This window comes from Ochotona curzoniae, unplaced genomic scaffold (assembly GCF_017591425.1).
Source record: "Ochotona curzoniae isolate NIBS_2020 unplaced genomic scaffold, NIBS_Ocur_1.0 patch107, whole genome shotgun sequence".
NCBI lineage: Eukaryota > Metazoa > Chordata > Mammalia > Lagomorpha > Ochotonidae > Ochotona > Ochotona curzoniae.
Window position 1 is genome coordinate 346,868 of NW_024466648.1, and position 19,186 is coordinate 366,053.

Genomic DNA, 19,186 nt, shown 5'->3' on the forward strand with positions numbered 1-19,186 from the left:
AAGTGGAAAAGAATAAGGAAAAAGGAGGAAGGGAAGAGAGAAAAAGTCAGCAGGTCATCAATATATATGTATAAGCTTTTTGTGGAAAGGGCTTTGTTATTAAAGGAATGAAACGTTCTCCTTACTTTAATTTCAGCGAGGGAGGCCATTGCCCAAGCTATGGTAGACCGCAGTCCAGCTGTCTTAATGTAAGCTCGGCTGGCTAAAGGCACCCTAGGGAGAAAACAGCCTGGTTGTAGACCAACTATTACTGTACACCAAACAACAAGACAGAAATATCAAACAGGGAACCTGTCTGCATCCGAGAATCATTTTAACACTTCCATCTCTAACTCTGAATGCTTTGACTCTATTATTAAAACACCTTCTTTAATTGGGCACCCTAATGAGCCAGCGTGATATTTCAGGCAGTTACGTTTTTTTAGATAACTGAAATTTAAACTTTCATGTGTTTCGCTTATTCAAGTTGCATCACCCATGGGAGCAGGCTGTTTTAGCCTCCTCTGTTGTCTCCAGGGAAGAGAGCATTTCCTGCGATCGATGCTCACCTGGGCCACAAGGCCTGGTGGTTTTGCAAGGACAGAGGACTGCGTGGCTGCTCGTCCTTGACGTCTGTTTTCTGTCAGTGTCACCCTTGGGTGTGTACTTCCGTACGTGTGCGCCTTTCTCAAAAGCAGCAGCACGACCCTGCACTAAGATCTGATGCAGACGGCTCCCCCGCGAGCCACCACTCCACTCACACAGCACTTCTGACTATAACCCCCATCCCATATTTCTTAGGCTTTAACTTATCCTGTTTGGACCCACAGCTCTGGTAAACTTTGCAAAATCTTGGAGGCCATATCCCTTTTAAACAGCCTGTGGCTTACCACGTAGAACTTCTTTGCATTTTTTTTTTTTAAAACTAAGTGTACAACTGTTTCATTTTTGCAATAACTTTAAAAATTTTTAAACATTCATTTTCATTTTATTTGTAAGGCAGAGAGAGTGCAAGAAAAAAATATCTTTCATTTGTTGGTTCACTTCTGACATACCTGCAACAGCCAGAGTTCTGGAACTTCAACCAATCAAGTATTGGAGCCACGCACATTAGCAAACTGGATCAGGCCTGGGATGGCAACTGGATTCAGGCTCTCTAATATGGGAGGGGGGTGCCTTAAACGGTGACTTAACCACTGTCCCAAATACTGGCCTTGGAAATTTGTCTTCTAGATAAAGTTTTTGTCAGGATACAGCAACTTGCATTTTACATCCTACTGTATCCACAGATTTGGAATCAGGGATGTAAAGCGTCATGCAGGAAGACCATGATATATTTTGTCTGACGAATGGTTTCTATAGGGTGAACTCATCTTACCACAAAACACAGTTTACCCTCAAGATACCTTGGCCATGTACAGTACACATTGCTCCTCTAAGTAGCAGATTTATGATTTATCTGGAACCTCTGGGAGTTTTGACAGGCATGTATACACACACACTGAGTTTTATTTAGTGAGTGTCACTGTTAACATGTGACACTGGTGGATTGGTTCTTATTTTGCTTAAACCTGAACTGATTTATTGCTTAACACAAGGGCCCCATTATATCAATGTACCAAAAAAAAAAAAAAAGGATTTAAGGGAAGACTGTTCAAAAATAAACTCCTTTGGAATAAAAAATCAGGCTCTACTTTCGTAGGATCCAATGTTATATATCAGATTTGAGCTGGCTTTGAAAAATCCAAGGATAAATAGGTTTTTTTTTTTTGACCGTCTTTTCCATTTGCCAAGTCTTCTCATTCTCCTTTCCTCTTCTGCACATTAGTTATCACCAAGACACAGACATGCTAATCTGTCCCTCTAGGGCAGACTTGTCACCTGAAACTCAAATCTTTATCTTGAAAACACACGTGGAGCTATTCTCACCCGGAAGTTAAGTAGGACAAATTCAAGTTTTAAACAGGTATAAACACTTTCCAGTCCCTGAATCGAACATCTCCACATATTCCTTCCTTTTCTTTCTTCTTTAAGTTTATTCTATTTATATGAAAGAAAGAGGTACAAAAAGGGACAAACAGAAATGGAGCTCTGCCGTCTGCTCTGCAAAGACCTGAGATAACCAGGGCTGGGCCAGGCGGAAGCCAGGAGCCTCCAGCTCCATCCGGCTGCGGCACAGGTGGCAGGGGCCCAAGAGCCTGGGCCATCATCTGCTTCCTTCCCAAGCACACGAGCTCCTGCTGTTGATGGCATGTGGGTTCTCAGAATAGCATCTCTACCTGCTATGATACAAGCAGTTCCTTCTTTTCTTATGCCACTTTTTACCCTCCCCTCAACCAAAAAATAAATAAAATAAAAACTAGGATACTACTGGGTATTCTAACCTGCGCTTGAGGCAACTTAGGGTTTTTTTTTTTTTAACTGAAAAGTTTCCTTTCCCTACAATTTTGCATCTCAGTGACTAATGTGGAAGCTATTGTAGACTCCTTAGCATGTTCTTGAATTCATGGCTTTTGTCACTCCTACTCTGCCTTAGCTCAGTCCCTCATCCATTCTTTGCTTAGGATATTTTAACCATTTCTAAGAGGGCTCACTTTTCTTGACTTTCATTTTTATATACAATCTGCTTGGTAATTGTTTTTTGAAATCACAGATCTGATCATCACACACTCCTGCTTAAAACTTCTTCCAGCTTTTAGAATAAAATCCAAGCTGACATGGCTTACAAAAACTTAATGACCTGTCACAAATTTCTAATTTTAGTGTGATTTCTCCCATTTCCCCAAATCATTTTTTATTGTTTTCTTTTTATTTTTCACATTAGAAAATTGTTTTATGATAGTTCTATAGGCTCTGGGATTTTCCTGCCCAAATCCCTTCCCCCTAGTGACTCCCTCCATATTATTACAGTAGCACAGTCCTTCATAAACAGTCTTAAGCCAATCTGTTCTGAAGTGTATCCTGACATCGTTGGTATAGACAATGGCAGAGAATTCATCATCCGATTATCAAGCTATAGTTAAGTTTCATTGGGAGTCCATCTTTGATTTGGAAGTAGAGATGCATATTGCATTGTATCTTCACATCTGGATATGATAGTCCCTATTACACAGTTACTATACATCCCCTTAAATGAAAAGCTATAAAACAAGTTCATTCTTTGCTCCATCTATACTGAAACTCTTGCCATTCATAGATCAAGACTCCTCACATCTCCGTGCTTTGCCCACGTCATTTCTAGCCTATTCCTCTTCTTGGCTGCTGACTCCCTTCATGTCAGTTGGTTAGATATGTTCCTGTACATTTTTGTGTTCACCTCCTTTATCAGAGTCAGAGCTCCTTTCCATCAAATGTTGGTCTTAACCATTAGGCTTCATTCCCTAAACATAACAGCCATCTTACTCATCTGTCAACAGCAGGTGGCTAGTACAGTATGTTGCACATACCGAGTACACAATAGATGCTTCAACTGAAACCAACTGAATGAATCTCTAGTGAATGCTTCTCTGCTTCCCTCTTCAGTTGCTAAGTTGTTGCAAACATAAAGCAGTTGCAATGTATTCAATATTTACTGCATCCTAGAAATGACACTGAGCATTGTTCACATGGGCTGTTTTATTTACTTCCAATACAAAACTAAAAAAGTGGGGATTATTATTTTCCTGATTTTAGAACAAAAGGGTTTTAATGAGTTATCCACACCTGAAGAGTTCATCTGTGGATAACAGAGAATTCAAGTCCATTTCTTAGTCATCATTCAGACTGTTCTAGGTGATGGGCACAGCAGGACAAGGCTGCACTGACAGTTCACGTCCTGTGCTCTGCTGACGTGCAAGTGTTCTTTTCTTAAAGGAAAGTAGAGCTCTGCTATGAACCAGGTCATCAGGGACTACAAAGATTCAGATTTATGGAGGGCTGTTCTATGGTCTGTGCTGTCATTTCTGATTTTCTTTGGTCCTCATGGTCTCCAGGTTGTCAATCCTCTGGTTCTCCCCTCCTTGCTATTCAAGGCACCATGCCTGTGTTTTCCTCATACACCAGAAAGCCATTCCTTTTCAGTCATCATGGATCAGTGCGTCTGCTTACTTCCATACAGAGGTGGTCCAAGCAGCTGTTCAGAGAGCATCTACTGCCATCTCACTGCCAATCACTGCTCATCAAGGACTGAATCCTACACACCTTTTATGGATGCAGCCAATGATTACTGAAATGCCATAAACATGACTTTGAACGTTTATGGCAAACAAATTTGATAAAATGTAATGCCTTAAAAACAGAAATATAATTTTCTCTATGTACATTTGATAGAAGCATAGAATTTTACCTTTAATATAAAGGTTCTTCAACTTGTTGCTAAGAATTTCTGTATATTAACACTACCCAGTCAGTACTACTAAAGGTGAGATGCTCCTTGTTAAGTGAATTTTCTAGACATGCATTTATGGGGTGAAAGGTCTCCAAGATCCAATGGCTGAAGAGGATGTTGAGCCTAGGGCTGAAGATGCCCAGATCCCAGTCCCAGTCCGGAGCGGGCTCCTCAGCTCTCGCTCGTGAGTCTAGCTTCCTGCCAAGGTAGACCCAGTGTCTGAGTTCCTGCCACCCGCAAGTAACCAGTTTTCAGTTTCTGACTTTTGCCTTGGTTGTTGCAAGCATGCAGGGAGCAATGCAGCAAGGATAGCTATCTCTCTCTCTCTCTCAAACACGTAAATCTAAAAATAAAATGTAAAAATAATGGCCTCAAGAATTCTTGAAAAAATTCATCTCTTGTTTTCGTTTGTTTTATTAATCTTACTCTTGCTATTTATGGGGACCAGATTGGAATCTGGCCATCTTTCACTTTCTTCCAGCCTTAAAAAAAAAAAAAAAAAAAAAGATTTATTTTGTTATTTTTGTACTGGAAAGTTAGATATACAGAGAGGAAGATCTTCTGTCTATTGATTCAATCCCCAAGAGACTGCAATGGCCAGAGCTGAGCCGATCCAAAGCCAGGAGCCAGGAACTTCCTTCAGGTCTCCCACACGGGTGCAGGGTCCCAAGGCTTTGGGCTATCCTCGACTGCTTTCCCAGGCCACAAGCAGGGAGCTGCATGGGAAGTGGAGCTGCTGGGATTAGAACTCCTGCCCATATGGGATCCCAGGGCATGCAAAGAGAGGACTTTAGCCACTAGGCTACTGTGTTGGGCCCTCTTCCAGCCTTTTTGCAGCTATTACAGAATTTTAAAAGTTCAGATAGAAAATATCATTCAAACTGAAGTTAATCACTTTAGGCTCCAACAGGGATGGGGGTAGAACAGTCTGGAAACCTTTGGTGTTACAGAACATGTAAAGCACGGAGACACAGGAGATCACTAAAGCACTGAGGCATGTGGTAATGAGCGTAATGGTGACAAGAAATTTTATTTAGCGCATGACTTTTATAATAAGATGCTAGTGCAGCCTACCATATGTATTAGCACACAGCAAGAATTCAATCATTAAGCAGTTGTTAAACACCTACAATGGTTTCAGCAGTGTGCTAGTAAACTGCTAAGACAAAAGGCTAGTGTAAGAATCTGAAGAGTTGGTTCGTCCTTTCTTTTTTTAATTACTTGTTTGAAAGGCAGAATGATAGAGAGAGAGAGAAAGAGAGAGGAGAGAGAGAACACACACGTGCCTTCTTCCATTGGTTGGCTCACTCCTCAAATGGTCCCAGCAAATAGATGGTGACCAGACCAAAGGCAGAAGCCAGGCACTCCAGCGTGCCCTCCCACAGGTGTGCCAGGGCCCACTTCCACTGCCTTTCAGGAACAGAAACAGGAAACGGTCTCAGAAACAGAGCAGCCAGGATTGAACTGTAGTGCCAGCCAAGTGGTGGCTGTGCCACCGTGCAGAACTCCTAATGTCAAGCATTTAAAAATACATCCTGATTGAGGCTTGCAGGTAGATCCTCAATGTGGACTTCAAGCAAACATGATATTCTCATAGGACTTTTATGACCATTTCTTTAAAAATTATTTACTTGAAAGTCAGAGAAACAGGAAGAGCTCTCCCCTTTGCTGGTTCACTCCCCAGACGTCACCTCTTGTGGGGCCGGGACAGGCTAGAGCTAGCAGCCGTGAACTTGATCTGTGTCGCCCATGCAGATGGCATGGACTCAACCACTCATGCCCTTATTTGCTGCCCAGGGCCCAGATCAGCAGTGAGCTGTACTGGGGAACAAAGCAGGTGTTGCGATATGGGATGCACACATCCCAAGTGGGGTCTTAGCAGCTATGCCAAATGGTCGGCCCAGATTTTTAAAACATTCCATGCCTAGAATGGCTTAGAAAAAATGTCATATGAATTATTTTTGTCACATAAGCAGGGAGATTTTAGATATATAAAATATTTTGAGATGCCACTATATATTAGTTCTCAGGAATAGAAAAATCACTGTTTCATCTATCCAGCTCTTCTACGAAAGCATCTAGAAAAAGTACCAGGAGTACAATGAGAATCCAGTAGACAACTGAATAAAGAAACAAATCATGGTTGATATTGTGGCATGGAGGGTTAAGCTGCACCTGCAATGCCGGCATCCCCATGGGTGCAAATTTGTGTCCCGGCTGTTCCATTAGCTCCCTGCTAATGGTCTGGGAAAAGCAGAAGATGGCCCAAGAGTTTGGGCCCATGGCATGCACATGTGAGACCTGGATAAAGCTCTTGGCTCCTGGCTTCAGCCTGGCCCAGTCTCAGCAACTGTGGCCATCCTGAAGTGACCCAGTAAGAAGGAAGATCTGTCTCTCTTTCTGTAACTCTGATTTTCAAGATAGAGAAATCAATCTTTAAAAAGATCATTTGTGTTTATTAATTAGTCTTCTACATGACTGGGGAGACATGTAAAGATTTTTAGTTCTGTCAATAAACAACTTTCCACAATAAACGAAGAATGGCAATAAAATGCAGAGAACGCTCCAGATGAATCTGAAGAATTGTGCTATATTTTCTATTTTAGCTAAAACTCCAAGATGCTGATAGATTAAAATTTTAGCTTAAACATGAACCCGTGGGGCCTGGCCTATCACCTAAAATCCTCTCCTTGAATGCACCAGGATCCCATATGGGTGCTGGTTCTAATCCCAGCAGCTCCACTTCCCATGCAGCTCCCTGCTTGTGGCCTGGGAAAGCAGTCGAGGACGGCCCAAAGCCTTGGGACCCTGCACCCGTGTGGGAGACCTGAAGGAAGTTCCTGGCTCCTGGCTTTGGATCGGCACAGCTCCAGCTGTTGCAGTCACTTGGGGAGTGAATCATCAGATGGAAAATCTTCCTCATTGTTTCTCCTCCTCTCTGTATATCTGACTTTGCAATAAAAATTAATAAATCTTTCCAAAAAAAACATGAACCAGTGAAAATCATTTTGCAGAAATAAATGGTCATAATATACAAGATCAATTATGTTGTCAATGGACTACTATGATGATATCGTTCACAGCTCTAACCCTTATAGCAACTCACGTGGTATGAAAACGTGCTAATGGCTCCAGCAATGAACCTCAATGCCTGGTCTTTAGCCTTCTCTGCTTTATCGAAGTTTCATACAATAACTAAAAACAATGAAGTTCTTAATTTCACATATCCTTGCAAGCAAACCTCAAATGTAGAATTTCCTATCTACCTGAGGACAGGGATCCCAACCACGGAGTAAATGTCATTGAGATGGATAAATACCTGAAACAACAAACACATTAGTTAGGGTGGAACACAAAACTGCATCGCCAAAGCACCGACCATCTGAAAGCTGCTGCTTTCAACTTACGTGATTATAGCGTAGTAAATCCTAAAGTTTTCTTTGTCACATCTGGAAAAAATATTTTTATCTTATATGTACAAGTCATAGAAGAACCCTAAGGTCAATTTGGGTACACAAGTTATACAGAAAATCATGTTACAAAGAACTCAAGAACAACTTTTCTACCCAAGAGAGTCTGTAAAATGTCTTAACAGAATCTCACTTTGCGGCATTTGGGGTTAGAGATTTCAGAAAGCGATCCTAACTCAAACATCAGGGAAGACTCAGAGCCACAACAGCACTTCCACAGGCTACAAATAATTGCACATTAACAGAAAAGTTTCTTTGTTCAAATATATGGTAACTCAGATGTGCTTTGAGTTCTCTACTACTTCTAGGAGAATTTGTGTCTCTCTGTCTTTTCTTCTTTTAGGCCATAAAAAGGATTTAAGTGCCTCAAGTTACTACTGGTAGCTCATATTAATTTTAAACTTAAGACGATTCTTACTTTGCAGCCTAATAAGGTTTATAGAATATTCTACTTTGAAATATTTTAATTACCCTTCATACATTCATCTCAAGGTTATTTTTAACATAAGCAATTTAATCAGAATTATTCCAGCATTAATAAATTTTTCATAAAGAAATGATCTGGAATGTCTTCATTTAGCCCATTTAATTGGCTGATCAATCAATGATGTACCAGGTTACACTTTGGAAATTCACATATAAAACATTTTAACCAAGTTATTCCTGCCCATAAATAATTTAAAGATATACATCAATATTGAATTCTTTTTCCAATTTTCAAAAATGTATTTATTCTTTAAAGACAGAATTGCATGAAAAGGAGAGACAGAGAGAATCTTCCATCTGCTGATTTACTCCTCATATGGCCGCAACACCCAGAGCTGAGCTGACTGGAAGCCAGGAGCTTCCTCCGGGTCTCCCACGTGAGTGCAGAGTGCAAAGTGTCTGCTGCTTTTCCAGGTCCTAAGTAGGGAGCTGCACCAGAAGTAGAGCATCCAGGACATGAGCCAATGGCTGCACAGCATGCTTGTGCTGCAGGTGAAACTAACCAGGGTGCTGGACTCAGATCTTTGCTTCGTATCAAAGTTATTAACAGCTTCCCCCACTATGCAATTTCTTTCCTATCAATTGTGTAGAACATTTATTATTGAATTCATTCCTCTGTCAATTTTTAGTTACAAATTTAATGATATGATTTTAGTGTTGTTATTTTTTTGTTACTATTACTTAATTCTATTGCACTAAATAGGTGATAGGAATTAAATGTGGAATATTTATTTATGAACAAGTCTATGAGAGAACAGTAATTCTGACAGTGGGATGGAGTTGGGGAGATGCAGAGAAGAGATGAGGGAACCGGGAAAGATGCAAGACATACCCTCATGTGAAAATACTCCCTGGTTCAAAATGTTCTGCATGGAAAGCAAAACAGGATACACACCAGGTATTTCATTTTAAAGTAAAATCACCAAGTGAAAGAAAAATGTCCCTGGGGGGTTACTCTACAAACTCTTGTCATTTATTTGGACAGTTATTATCCCACATGTGTCATAGTGATACAGCAGGGTTGGCACTGTGCCATAGTGCGTCATGATGTCCAGAATCCCATAAGGAAACCAGTTTGAGTCCCAACTATGCCACTTAGGATCCAGCTTCCTGCCATCGAACCTGGAAAAGCAGCAGAAGACAGCCTAAGTACTTGGCTCCCAGCACCCACACTGGAGACCCAGATGCAGCTCTTGGCTCTGGCTTTGACCCTGCCCAGCCTTAGCCATTTTGAAAATGAGAAAGTAGGTGGAAGATGCATTTGTCTCTGTCTCTCCCTCTCTGGGTAGTTCAGCCTTTCAAATAAATAATTCCTTTAAAAATGCTCTTAAAAAAAAGTCTATATAAGAATATATATAAGAATCTACAAGAATTCATGAAATATGAGAATGGCTAGTCTACAGAACTCATTTCTTTATGTGAGAGGCTGAAAGAGTCAGACAGACAAGAGAAGGTTGGTTTATTCCTTGTATTAGTGAACTTTACATTACTAAACTAAAACACTAAAGAGGGGCCACCTAGACTGAGGAAGGCAGCTTAATTCGGAGGTTCATAGGCCATGATTGAGTGGCCCCTCAAGGGCTGATCTTGCAACGGGTGAAGGGTGTGCAGAGGACCAATCACTCGGTCAGTCAGAAAGCAGAGGAAACCCGTTCCCCCTCGACCCTCTACCTGGCTTCTCCTTAGACAGCCACCATCACTCTCAAAGGCTCCATCTTCAGAAGCCATTAACTGAATCAAGCCTCCCCCCATACTCATCAATGCTGAGCCTTCATCCACTAACCCTTAGCATAAAACTGTGTGGGTATGGGGAGCCAAATCCTCTTCAGCCCTAACACTCTCCATTTGCCTGCAGTTGCTGGGGTTGTTCGGGACCTCGAGCCAGGCACTGTGAATGCACCCAAAAGATGGCAGACACCCAAATACTTGAGCCATCACTGCTCTCTAGGTCCATGTGGACAGCAAGCTCGAGTGAGGAGCTGGTGAGGGAGAACTGAGGGTGAGAATCCAGAGGGTCTGACAGGGGATACAGGTGTCCTAACCACTCAACTCAACGTAAAATATAAAAGGAGGTGTTCAAAATGTAGTGGAGAACACTGAAGACTCATTTGTTTTTATTAGAGAGAAAGAAATCTTCCATTTTCTGGTTTGCTCTCCAAATGGCCACAACAGCCAGATCCAAGCCAGGAGCCAGGAAGTGAGAATATTTTTTGTTTCTCTATGTATGTGCGAAAATTATAAATAGTGCAATTCTATTAAAAATAATTTTGAAAACAGAGAAAGAGGGAAGCAGACCTTTAGCCTACTGGTTAAGACACCCATATCCCATACCCTCTGGAGTCCAGCTTCTGGCCAATACAGATCCTGGGAGCCGCAGGAGATAGCTCAAGTCATTGAGTTTCTCCCACCCATAGGAGACCTGGCTTATGTTTCCAGTTCCTGGCTCTGGCCCCAGCCCTGGCATTTATGGATGTCACGGGGTGAACCAGTGCGTAGGAGCGCTCTCTGCCTGTCCTTGTCTCCTTCCTTCTCAAAATAAAAATATAACCCTCCAAAATCTAAAAAAGCCACCATTAATCTACTACTGATTCATGTAGGTCTTATTGTTGCCAAGTTTCTTAAACATCAACTAGAAGTTATTAGAGACTTGTTATGTATTATGGAGCTTTTCTGTTGTACCCCTGCTACCTCTTAATAAAGATCTTCTTAATTATGGCAAAACAATGCCACTTAAAACAGACTTATTTTTTTCCCATTTGGATAAGAACCTTTCACAGTGCAAATGACTAGTAAAACTCTGTGCACAATTTCCCTGCTAGAGAAGAGAGTGTTGTATCTGTGTGAACATGCTTTTGAAAACTCTATAAGGTAAAACTAAAAAGTATGATAATAGACAATTGTAAGAATAGCTTTTAAAGAATTATTCTACTGGGATACAAAATAAAAGGATACATTACCTCTAGGTCTGGATTCCTTAAATCTGCTTTCCATCCAAACTGTCTCATAAGAGCAACTCCAATTACTCTTCCTACCTCCTAAAAAAATAGCAAATCATAGAGAAAACATAAGTAAAAATAAAAAAATTTAAATACAAGCATAAACCAACAGAATCAGGAAGAAAATACAGTCAGATGATTTGATGATATTTTAGGATTACATTAATTGTGTAATAAACATTGCACATTAATTAAAATAAATACACATTATTACAATGTAATTAAAATAGTGCCCTGAAGCATTTTCTATTCAAAGCAAGAAGGTGTCATTTTTACCTCCCGCACCTTAAAAACACTTCTTGGCATTACTATCTAACTCATACGTCAGCTCTAATCTTCTGATTTGAGGTAGATGAAACAACCAGATCAGGATCTGATCATGACAGTGATTTCAGATTTTAGGAGATGGATGCAAGCTCAGACACATTATGTTACATATCATAAGCCTATGCTTAAAAATGCCTACATCACTATCATTAGAATCAGTCTTTGGGGTCTGTGTGACTCCAAGGCAGGCTAAAGGACCCAGGCGAATGTCCTTGACATCACTGAATTCTGGAATGGTTCACTGGTGACCTTTTGTGCCGGAAACAGCGTGGTGACCACTCTCTCCTCGGTTCACCTTGTGAACATCTGTGGATTGTGGTCCAGGTCCCGCTGACACTTCCAACATGGGGCCTGATAGAAAGGACTCATTGCGTAAACCCAGAATGCAAGTGGAAGGATTCCCCAGGAGATCCATCATTATACTTCCAGATGCAAATGGCATCTACGAGCTTCAGGAAACTTTTTGGCAGAAAGTAAAGCGAGGTCATCACAAGGAGCAGCATACCATTTCTCTGCAGCATCTGAGGTGAAGGCAAGAAACAAACTGCTCCTTTCAGGATAAGACACTTGGTCTATCTGTTCTGGCATTGTCAATCCAAAGACTGATGAAGTCTTAGAATATGGACCCCTGCACTTTGGGAGGTAGGCATACCTGGGCAGTCACTGCCTTTCCAATTGTTCCACTGCAGCGACAGGAGACTCTGAATGTCAAGCCACTCTGGTGACGGGTTTCGGCTGCATTTTCTCCCTGGTCCTGGGAGCCTGCCTCTGGAAGCTCTTCCCTCACAGTGACAGATTCCCTTTGCTGAGTTTCTTCTCTTTGTTTTTCCAGCTGGCATTCCGTGTTCTCTTTGACCTCTTCCGTTTGTTCCATCTTTGGTTTCTTAGCAACAATGGTTCCTTTTTCTCCCACTTTTCTTTTCAGTGGGTTAGCATCTCTTTGAGAAAGTTTCTCATTTTCAATATTGAGCTCAAGAAGATCTTTCCAAATTGAAATGATGTTCAACCAGTTTCCTGGGTCATCATTTATAAGTCTTTGTATTTCACTTAGTATTTTTCCTAGACAAATCAAAGCCCAGATTATTCCTTACTGAAGCTCGAAAGATTATCTATTACACTTATCACCCCACATCCTATTACTTTTATTTCTTGAAATTCTATTATTAAATTGCCACATAAATAATTGGACTTCCATTTGGAATTTATATAATTTTTTATAAAAAATTATTTTTATTTGAAAGGCAGATTTTTTCTTTCTTTCTTTTTTTTTTTTTTACAGAAGACGCAGAGAGCAAGTGAGGTCTTCCATCCTCTGGTTGAGGCCCAGACAGCTGCAATGGCCAGTGCTGAGCTGATCCGAAGCTAGAAGCTTCCTCTGGGTTTCCCATGTGAGTTCAGGGGCCCAAGGATTTGAGCCATCCTCTGCTACTTTCCCAGTCCATAAGAAGGGAGCTGGATGGGAACAGCCTGGACTGGAAACAGTGGCTACATGGGATGCTCGTATCACAGAAAGAGTGTTAGTGCTATGCCACTGCACTGGCCCCTACAATATATAATTTAATCTAAGAATTTTATGAAGTATAAATTTCATTCTTATGGTGTATATCTGACATCAAAATGGCATTAAAATTCCAGCAAAATTATAAAAATGTTATGTAAGCAAGATCATTTGTCTCATAATATATGTAGCACTTTGGTATAAGCATAGGCCTAAGGCGTATATGAATTTGAAATAATGGTGATCTTCCCTATAAAAGCTAAATTGCTTTTTCTTTCAAAGAGGAAACTGCAAAAGAGAGTTCAGAAGCCAAGCATCTGAATCTTGGCCTATTTCGTTTTAGGCCATATGAAATTATCAGGCATCCATAAAGTGACACTTCAGATAAGACAACCCATTTGTAACTTAGCAATTCTCAACATCCTTGGCAAAATCTAATCTTTTCTTGACGAACAAGGGTCACCACAATGATCCAAGAGTAATTATGCAAGTTCCCTAAGGATGAGAATATATGGAATAATGGTATGAAATTATACTCACTTATGGTGCAATACCTTGAGATTTGCTTTGAAATAGTTCTGCCCAATCTTGACTTCTTGCTCTCTGAATATTTTTTGAAATAGTTTATTATAGATTATATCATCATATGGCCTCTTGTGCACAATCAGTAATAAACTCTAGTTTAAAGCACTGTTTAATCCTAGAATCTGACCCTACATTTAAAAAATTTATTTATTTCTATTTGAAAAGGCAGATTTATAGTGAGAAGGAGAGATAGAGTTCTTTATGATGGTTCACTCTGATGGCTGCCCTGACCAGAGGTGAGCTAATCCAAAGCCAGGAGCCAAGAGCTTTTTCTGTATCTCCTACGTAGGTGCAGGGGCCCAAGGACTTTAACCATCTTCTGCCGCTTTCCCAGTCCACCAGTAGGAACCTGGATTGAAAGTGGAGCAGTAAGGACTAAAACCAGTGTCCATATGGGATGCCAGTGATGTAGGTGGAGAATCAGCTTGCTGAGCCACTCTGCCTTCCCTCTGACCTTGTTTCTGTTTTGTTGCTTTAATCAAGAGCCTTAAATTACTGCAGCAGCATATTTATAAAATAATTAAATTAAACTTATAATATTAAAATTATACAAAATATAAAATTAAGGAATCTCTTAAAATCCTTTTAGCTCTAAGGTTTTATAAATGGTTGCAATTTTATTGAAAACATTTAGGGTTCCATACTTTAAAAAAACCTGTGTAGTATTTTTCCAATTATATCCCTCAGTTACATTTTATAAGATGACAGGGTTTTTTTTGTCTATTTATTATGAAAACAATGCATTTTGGGGGCGCATATGCTTCCAAATCCAAATAAATACAATATATATGTGAAGAAGACATGTACCTTATGATTATAAAATCTTGAAATCTAAGCAGCAAGCTACAGGGAGAAAATTCAAATTCCACTATAATGAAGTGATAATATTCAGAAAACACATAAACATATCATTAACAAGCCCACATGTATGATTGAGTCTGGTGACATGACCGCATCCTCATTATCATGCAGACAACTCTGGAGATGTACTTATGGATCAAAGAGTATATTCAGGTAAAAGCAACACACTTACCTGTACCTTTTCTTGTAGAAGAAACAGTGAATGGAAGCTGCTTTGTAATCAGTAAAAACAACCTTTCTGCGGACTTTAATGTCTTCAGCATATTCAAACTGGCACTGGTGGTGAAGAAAACCTTCCCTGAAATATATTCAACCTAGAGACAGAAAAAGAGATAGCAGTGTAGCAGCATCAGGCTAAGAAGGATTTCCTCCACAGCCTCCTTCATCATTAACATCTGAAGCGTGGGTTAACAATTAAAAGGCAGCATTCCCATCGGTTAGGCGCTCTGAATGCCTATTCCGCCTCCTACCCCAATCATTGTAAAAATCCTTATCTCTCAGTCATTACCTGCAGAAACCACACATACTGCATCCAAGTGGGCAAAAGTAAAGAATAATGTGTGAGACACACAAGGTTGAGTCCAAGGTGGATATCCCAGGAAGCATAGAGCATACACATGCTAAATGATGATGCAGTAGTCATTTACTGATACACTAATTAAGATGTAAGCATCTTAATACAATAGCCTAAATTAAACCCAGAGGAAGACAAAGACATTTTAATATTAAAATGCACTGATAAGCTATACATAAAATAAGTATCGGCAAATATGGGAGGCAACATTATACAAAGTTTTAAGAATCTTTTAAGATTTGGGAAGAGGAATTCTAATGCAAGAACAGGGGATAGAAGCAGAAGTGGAAGTGAAAACCTAGCTGAAATGAACTGTAAGTTAGCTTGGCACCCTTTGCTGTGTTAACCCTGATTGATGGTGTCAGGGGATGGTTAGGCTAGTTCAGGCTGGCCTGATAAATGGTCATCAAAGTTTGAGTTCTGCAGATGCTAACGGTCAAGCACGGTAGACTTCTGATGAAAGTCGTGACAGCACAGAATTGGTTGGCAGAAAAAATTACTTCAGAAGAGACATAAAAGACTTGGTACAGAATGGGATGCTAGAGGGAGACATAGATTACTAAGGTAGCAGTGATGAGAAACTTGGCTGCGGGAATCGGAATTGGATGGAAGCAAGATATATGCATCAAACAGAAACAGACTTGGGACATGCGTGGGTATGTAGTACCAATCAGGAAAGAAAGGCAAGAGCACTGATTCCAGAATCCTAATGGGGAGTGGGTAAATGATGCCTATTGTTTTCAGGTAGCCAGCCCTCTTTATGCTCAGGATGTGTGTGAACTGTCCTCAAATGCTTTCAGTGGTCATCATGGGCTGATATCATGATCTGAAGCTGAACCAGGACCAGGACATAAGTGAACTTGGATAGTCCATGTGTTTAGGCAGCGACCGTTCATGGAACATGCTCTCCGGAGGACTGTGGGTGTGGGTGTGCATGCACCTGTGTGTGTTGGGGGCTCTAGCTGAAATGGTCTAGCTAGGCTGTTAGGATGATAACTTCTGGGGTTTCTGTTCCAGGTTGATGTGTGAGACTGTTGAGGGAGCCCCAGAGTAGCACCGATTAAAACCTAAGTAGCTCGGGTTCCAGCAGGGCAGCGCATCAGGACAGATGGAGGAACAGACAACGACATTACAGAGCATTCAGGGCAGGCAAGAAATGTTCCAGAACCAACACTGAAGGGGGGCAGTGAAGTCATCAAAACAAGAACTTCTGGTTTCTAGAATTTCCTTATTTCTCCTTTACATAAGTGATCTTTCCCCAAACCTAGACCTTAAAATGCCTACAACTCCAAAAGCAACGTTTTCAAAAGTAAACGTCAGATCAATTTAGTAGATATTAAATATTTGACTGAAAATGTCTGGCTTTAAAATTCAAGTCCTAAACCAGTAAAATGATACAAACACCATAATCACTGATTTTAGTCTTATATAGTCAGTGATTTTTGACATTCATTCATAGTAGTTAATTACCTTTCTCTCTGGGGGGCGGTAGGGGTAAGCCAGCATAGGACATTTCCACCAAGAACAGGACCAAGCAACAAGAGGTCTTAATAACTTATTCAGGTGTCAAATCGAAGAACAATATGTGTGGATACATGAAGACACCAAATGCAATCTCAATACAAAAGCAGCAGCATAGTTCCAAGGCCTGCATTCCTTTCACAAGTGACAGGCATGTCATCAGTAGTTTACTGGCTTACATGAGCCTGTAACAATCGAAGTCTCATGTATGTGCAAGCACTGATTGGCTTATCCTTGGTGAGGACAGCAATTACATCTTAAAGCATCAGGCAGACAGGAATTTGGTGTTTATGATCATACTTGTTTCCCCTTTTATCAGTTTACTGCCTATAACTAGTCAAACACAACGCTATGTGAACATGTGTGCGTTTTTTCTAACACATCTGCCATGCTACTAAAAAAAAAATCTCCTTCTATTGGAGGGGTAAAGGCAAGTATTTCCATCTATAGTGGTTGTACCACGGGTTAATCTCTGCGGGAGCTGTTGATGAGGACGAAGGCTCCAGCTCACTGCTGACCGTGTCTGAAACTCCATGATGGAAAAGCCAAGGTGATGCACAGCGGGTTTTATTAGAAAACGTGTGCTGGGAGTGTCACAGTGTATATGTTTGGGGGTGGGGTGGGGATCGAGGTACGTAATTCCACGTGGAAAAGCAAACCCCTGAACTTCTCAGTTAACCCAAAGGAAACCAAAGAAAACAGGGTGGGGAGGTGCTGAATTGTGAACAAGCTCCCCTGAGATTCTGTGTTCTCGAAAATTGGGGAAAAAAAATTAAAAAGAAAAAAGACTGGAGTGATTACTTCCTAACAAGTAAACAATGACTTCTGAATGAATGTGTTTTGTAAAGTCAGATTACAGACTATTCATTTTTTGGCAGTGAGTCGAGGTTTCTAGTAAGCTCTCTCGTCATTGCAGGCAGGATTCTAAGTATCCCTGAGTAATTTATTTTTACTTCAAGAACTGTATTATCTCTTAAAGTAAGTACTAGCAGCTTTAGTTTACAACTAAGGAAAGTGGAGCTCAAAAAATTTGGGGGATATACCCAAAATTACATATTTATTTTTCAGAGATTTATTTAGTTATTTGAAAGAGTGATAAAACCAAGAGAGAGAAACAGAGAAGATGGTCTTCTCTTCGCTGGTTCCCAAACAGTGGCAGTTCCAGGCAGGAGCTTGGAATTCCATCCGGGCCTCAGGAGGGTGGGAAGCGCCCAGGCACTTGGGTCATTTTCTGTGGTTCTTCTAGACGTGCTGGCAGGGCAGTCATGGCGAAGGTGACAGCACTCCAAATGGCATGCCAGTAAGCGCTGCCAGTGTTACAGGTGGCAGCTTAACCTGGCAATGCCACCTCGCTAGCTCCTAGAAGTTTATTTAAGCAAGAATTTCTTGCTGTTAAAGCTTCCCAAATCTCTGTGTATCTTTAAAGATGAAAAATAAGCCAAGAGGAAGAGGGTCTTTCTTTCTACTAATAAACCTACATATCCAGATTGGGTCAAGGCCCCCGTTTTTTATATTATGCATCCTACATGGCAGTGACCACGAAGCCGGCCTGGGCTGAGCGTGATGATAATATTCATATACGGTGACAGGCAGCTTGGGTTCAAATCCCAGGTCTGCCACTTTCTAGAGGCATTACTGAAATAAAACAGCAGATTTCCCCAAGCGCCACTGTCCTCACCTGCTAAATGCACAACACCTCTCTCGTGGGCGTGTTGCAAACATTTAAATAAATACAGTATCGATCAGGAACTATGCGTGACGCATGTGAAGTGCTTAGCAACCATCAGCAATCGCTATTACAGTCTTGTTACATTAACACTATTAAATTCTTGGAACCGAACTGCAAACGGCAGGTGTATTCTTAAGACTCAGGAGCCTCTGTCAGTCCCTTGCTACTCCCTAGAAACTCCTGGGTGGGAGCTGCCAGCGGGCAGCGCTGTTCCAGTATACAAGCTCCCCCTTTCCTACCAGGCACTTGCACTGGTCGTCCAGCAGCTACTGAGGACTAAGTTTGTACGCACTCTTTGAAGCAAAGACTAACCGGCAGACTGGGTCTAAGGGCAGGTGCGGAGCACAACTTTGTCCGCAGCAGGACGCCTGAGCGGACCGTCCCAGCCGTGGGCGGGGAGCGCGGGTTCGGCGTCGCCCATCGGCGAACGGGAACCGGGCGAGGCCGACTCACCTGCGTGGCCGCCAGCCGCGCCTGCACCTCCCGCATCAGGAACGACTCCAGGCCGCGGCCCGCGGTGCAGAAGAACCGGGCGTCCGCGCCAGGCCACAGCCCGGGTCGTGCCGCCTCAGACGCCATGACGGCCGGGTCGCGAACCTGCGGCCGGGTCACGTGGCCTCGGGCGCGCACGCGCGGCTCGCTCCCGTGCTTCCCGGGGGCAGCGCGCAGGGGACGGCGGAGCCCAGGGCCAGGCCGGATTCGATCCGTTTGCCTGAGTGTTCAGGCCGAGGAAATAGACGCCTCGGTCAGCACAGCTGGGGCCGGAGCCTGGGAGTCTCCATTTCTAGTTTACG

At 41.7% G+C, this 19,186-nt stretch overlaps 1 protein-coding gene across 2 annotated transcripts in view; it reads right to left on the reverse strand.

The window, feature by feature from the left end:
• LOC121166290 (THUMP domain-containing protein 2-like) overlaps positions 1–18,966 on the reverse strand; it is a 36,373-nt gene extending 17,407 nt beyond the window's left edge. The window contains exons 1-6 of one of the 2 annotated variants that reach the window (XM_040995418.1): positions 18,846–18,966; positions 14,747–14,882; positions 12,277–12,683; positions 11,259–11,336; positions 7,612–7,664; positions 126–213 (exon numbers count right to left, since the gene is read on the reverse strand). In XM_040995418.1, the coding sequence (XP_040851352.1) occupies positions 126–213; positions 7,612–7,664; positions 11,259–11,336; positions 12,277–12,683; positions 14,747–14,882; positions 18,846–18,881 (798 nt within the window). In that variant the 5' untranslated portion in view covers positions 18,882–18,966. Of the gene's footprint in view, positions 1–125; positions 214–7,611; positions 7,665–11,258; positions 11,337–12,276; positions 12,684–14,740; positions 14,883–18,845 lie in introns of both variants that reach the window. The other variant, XM_040995416.1, reaches the window with a different exon arrangement.
• Between the last annotated feature and the right edge of the window lie 220 nt (positions 18,967–19,186).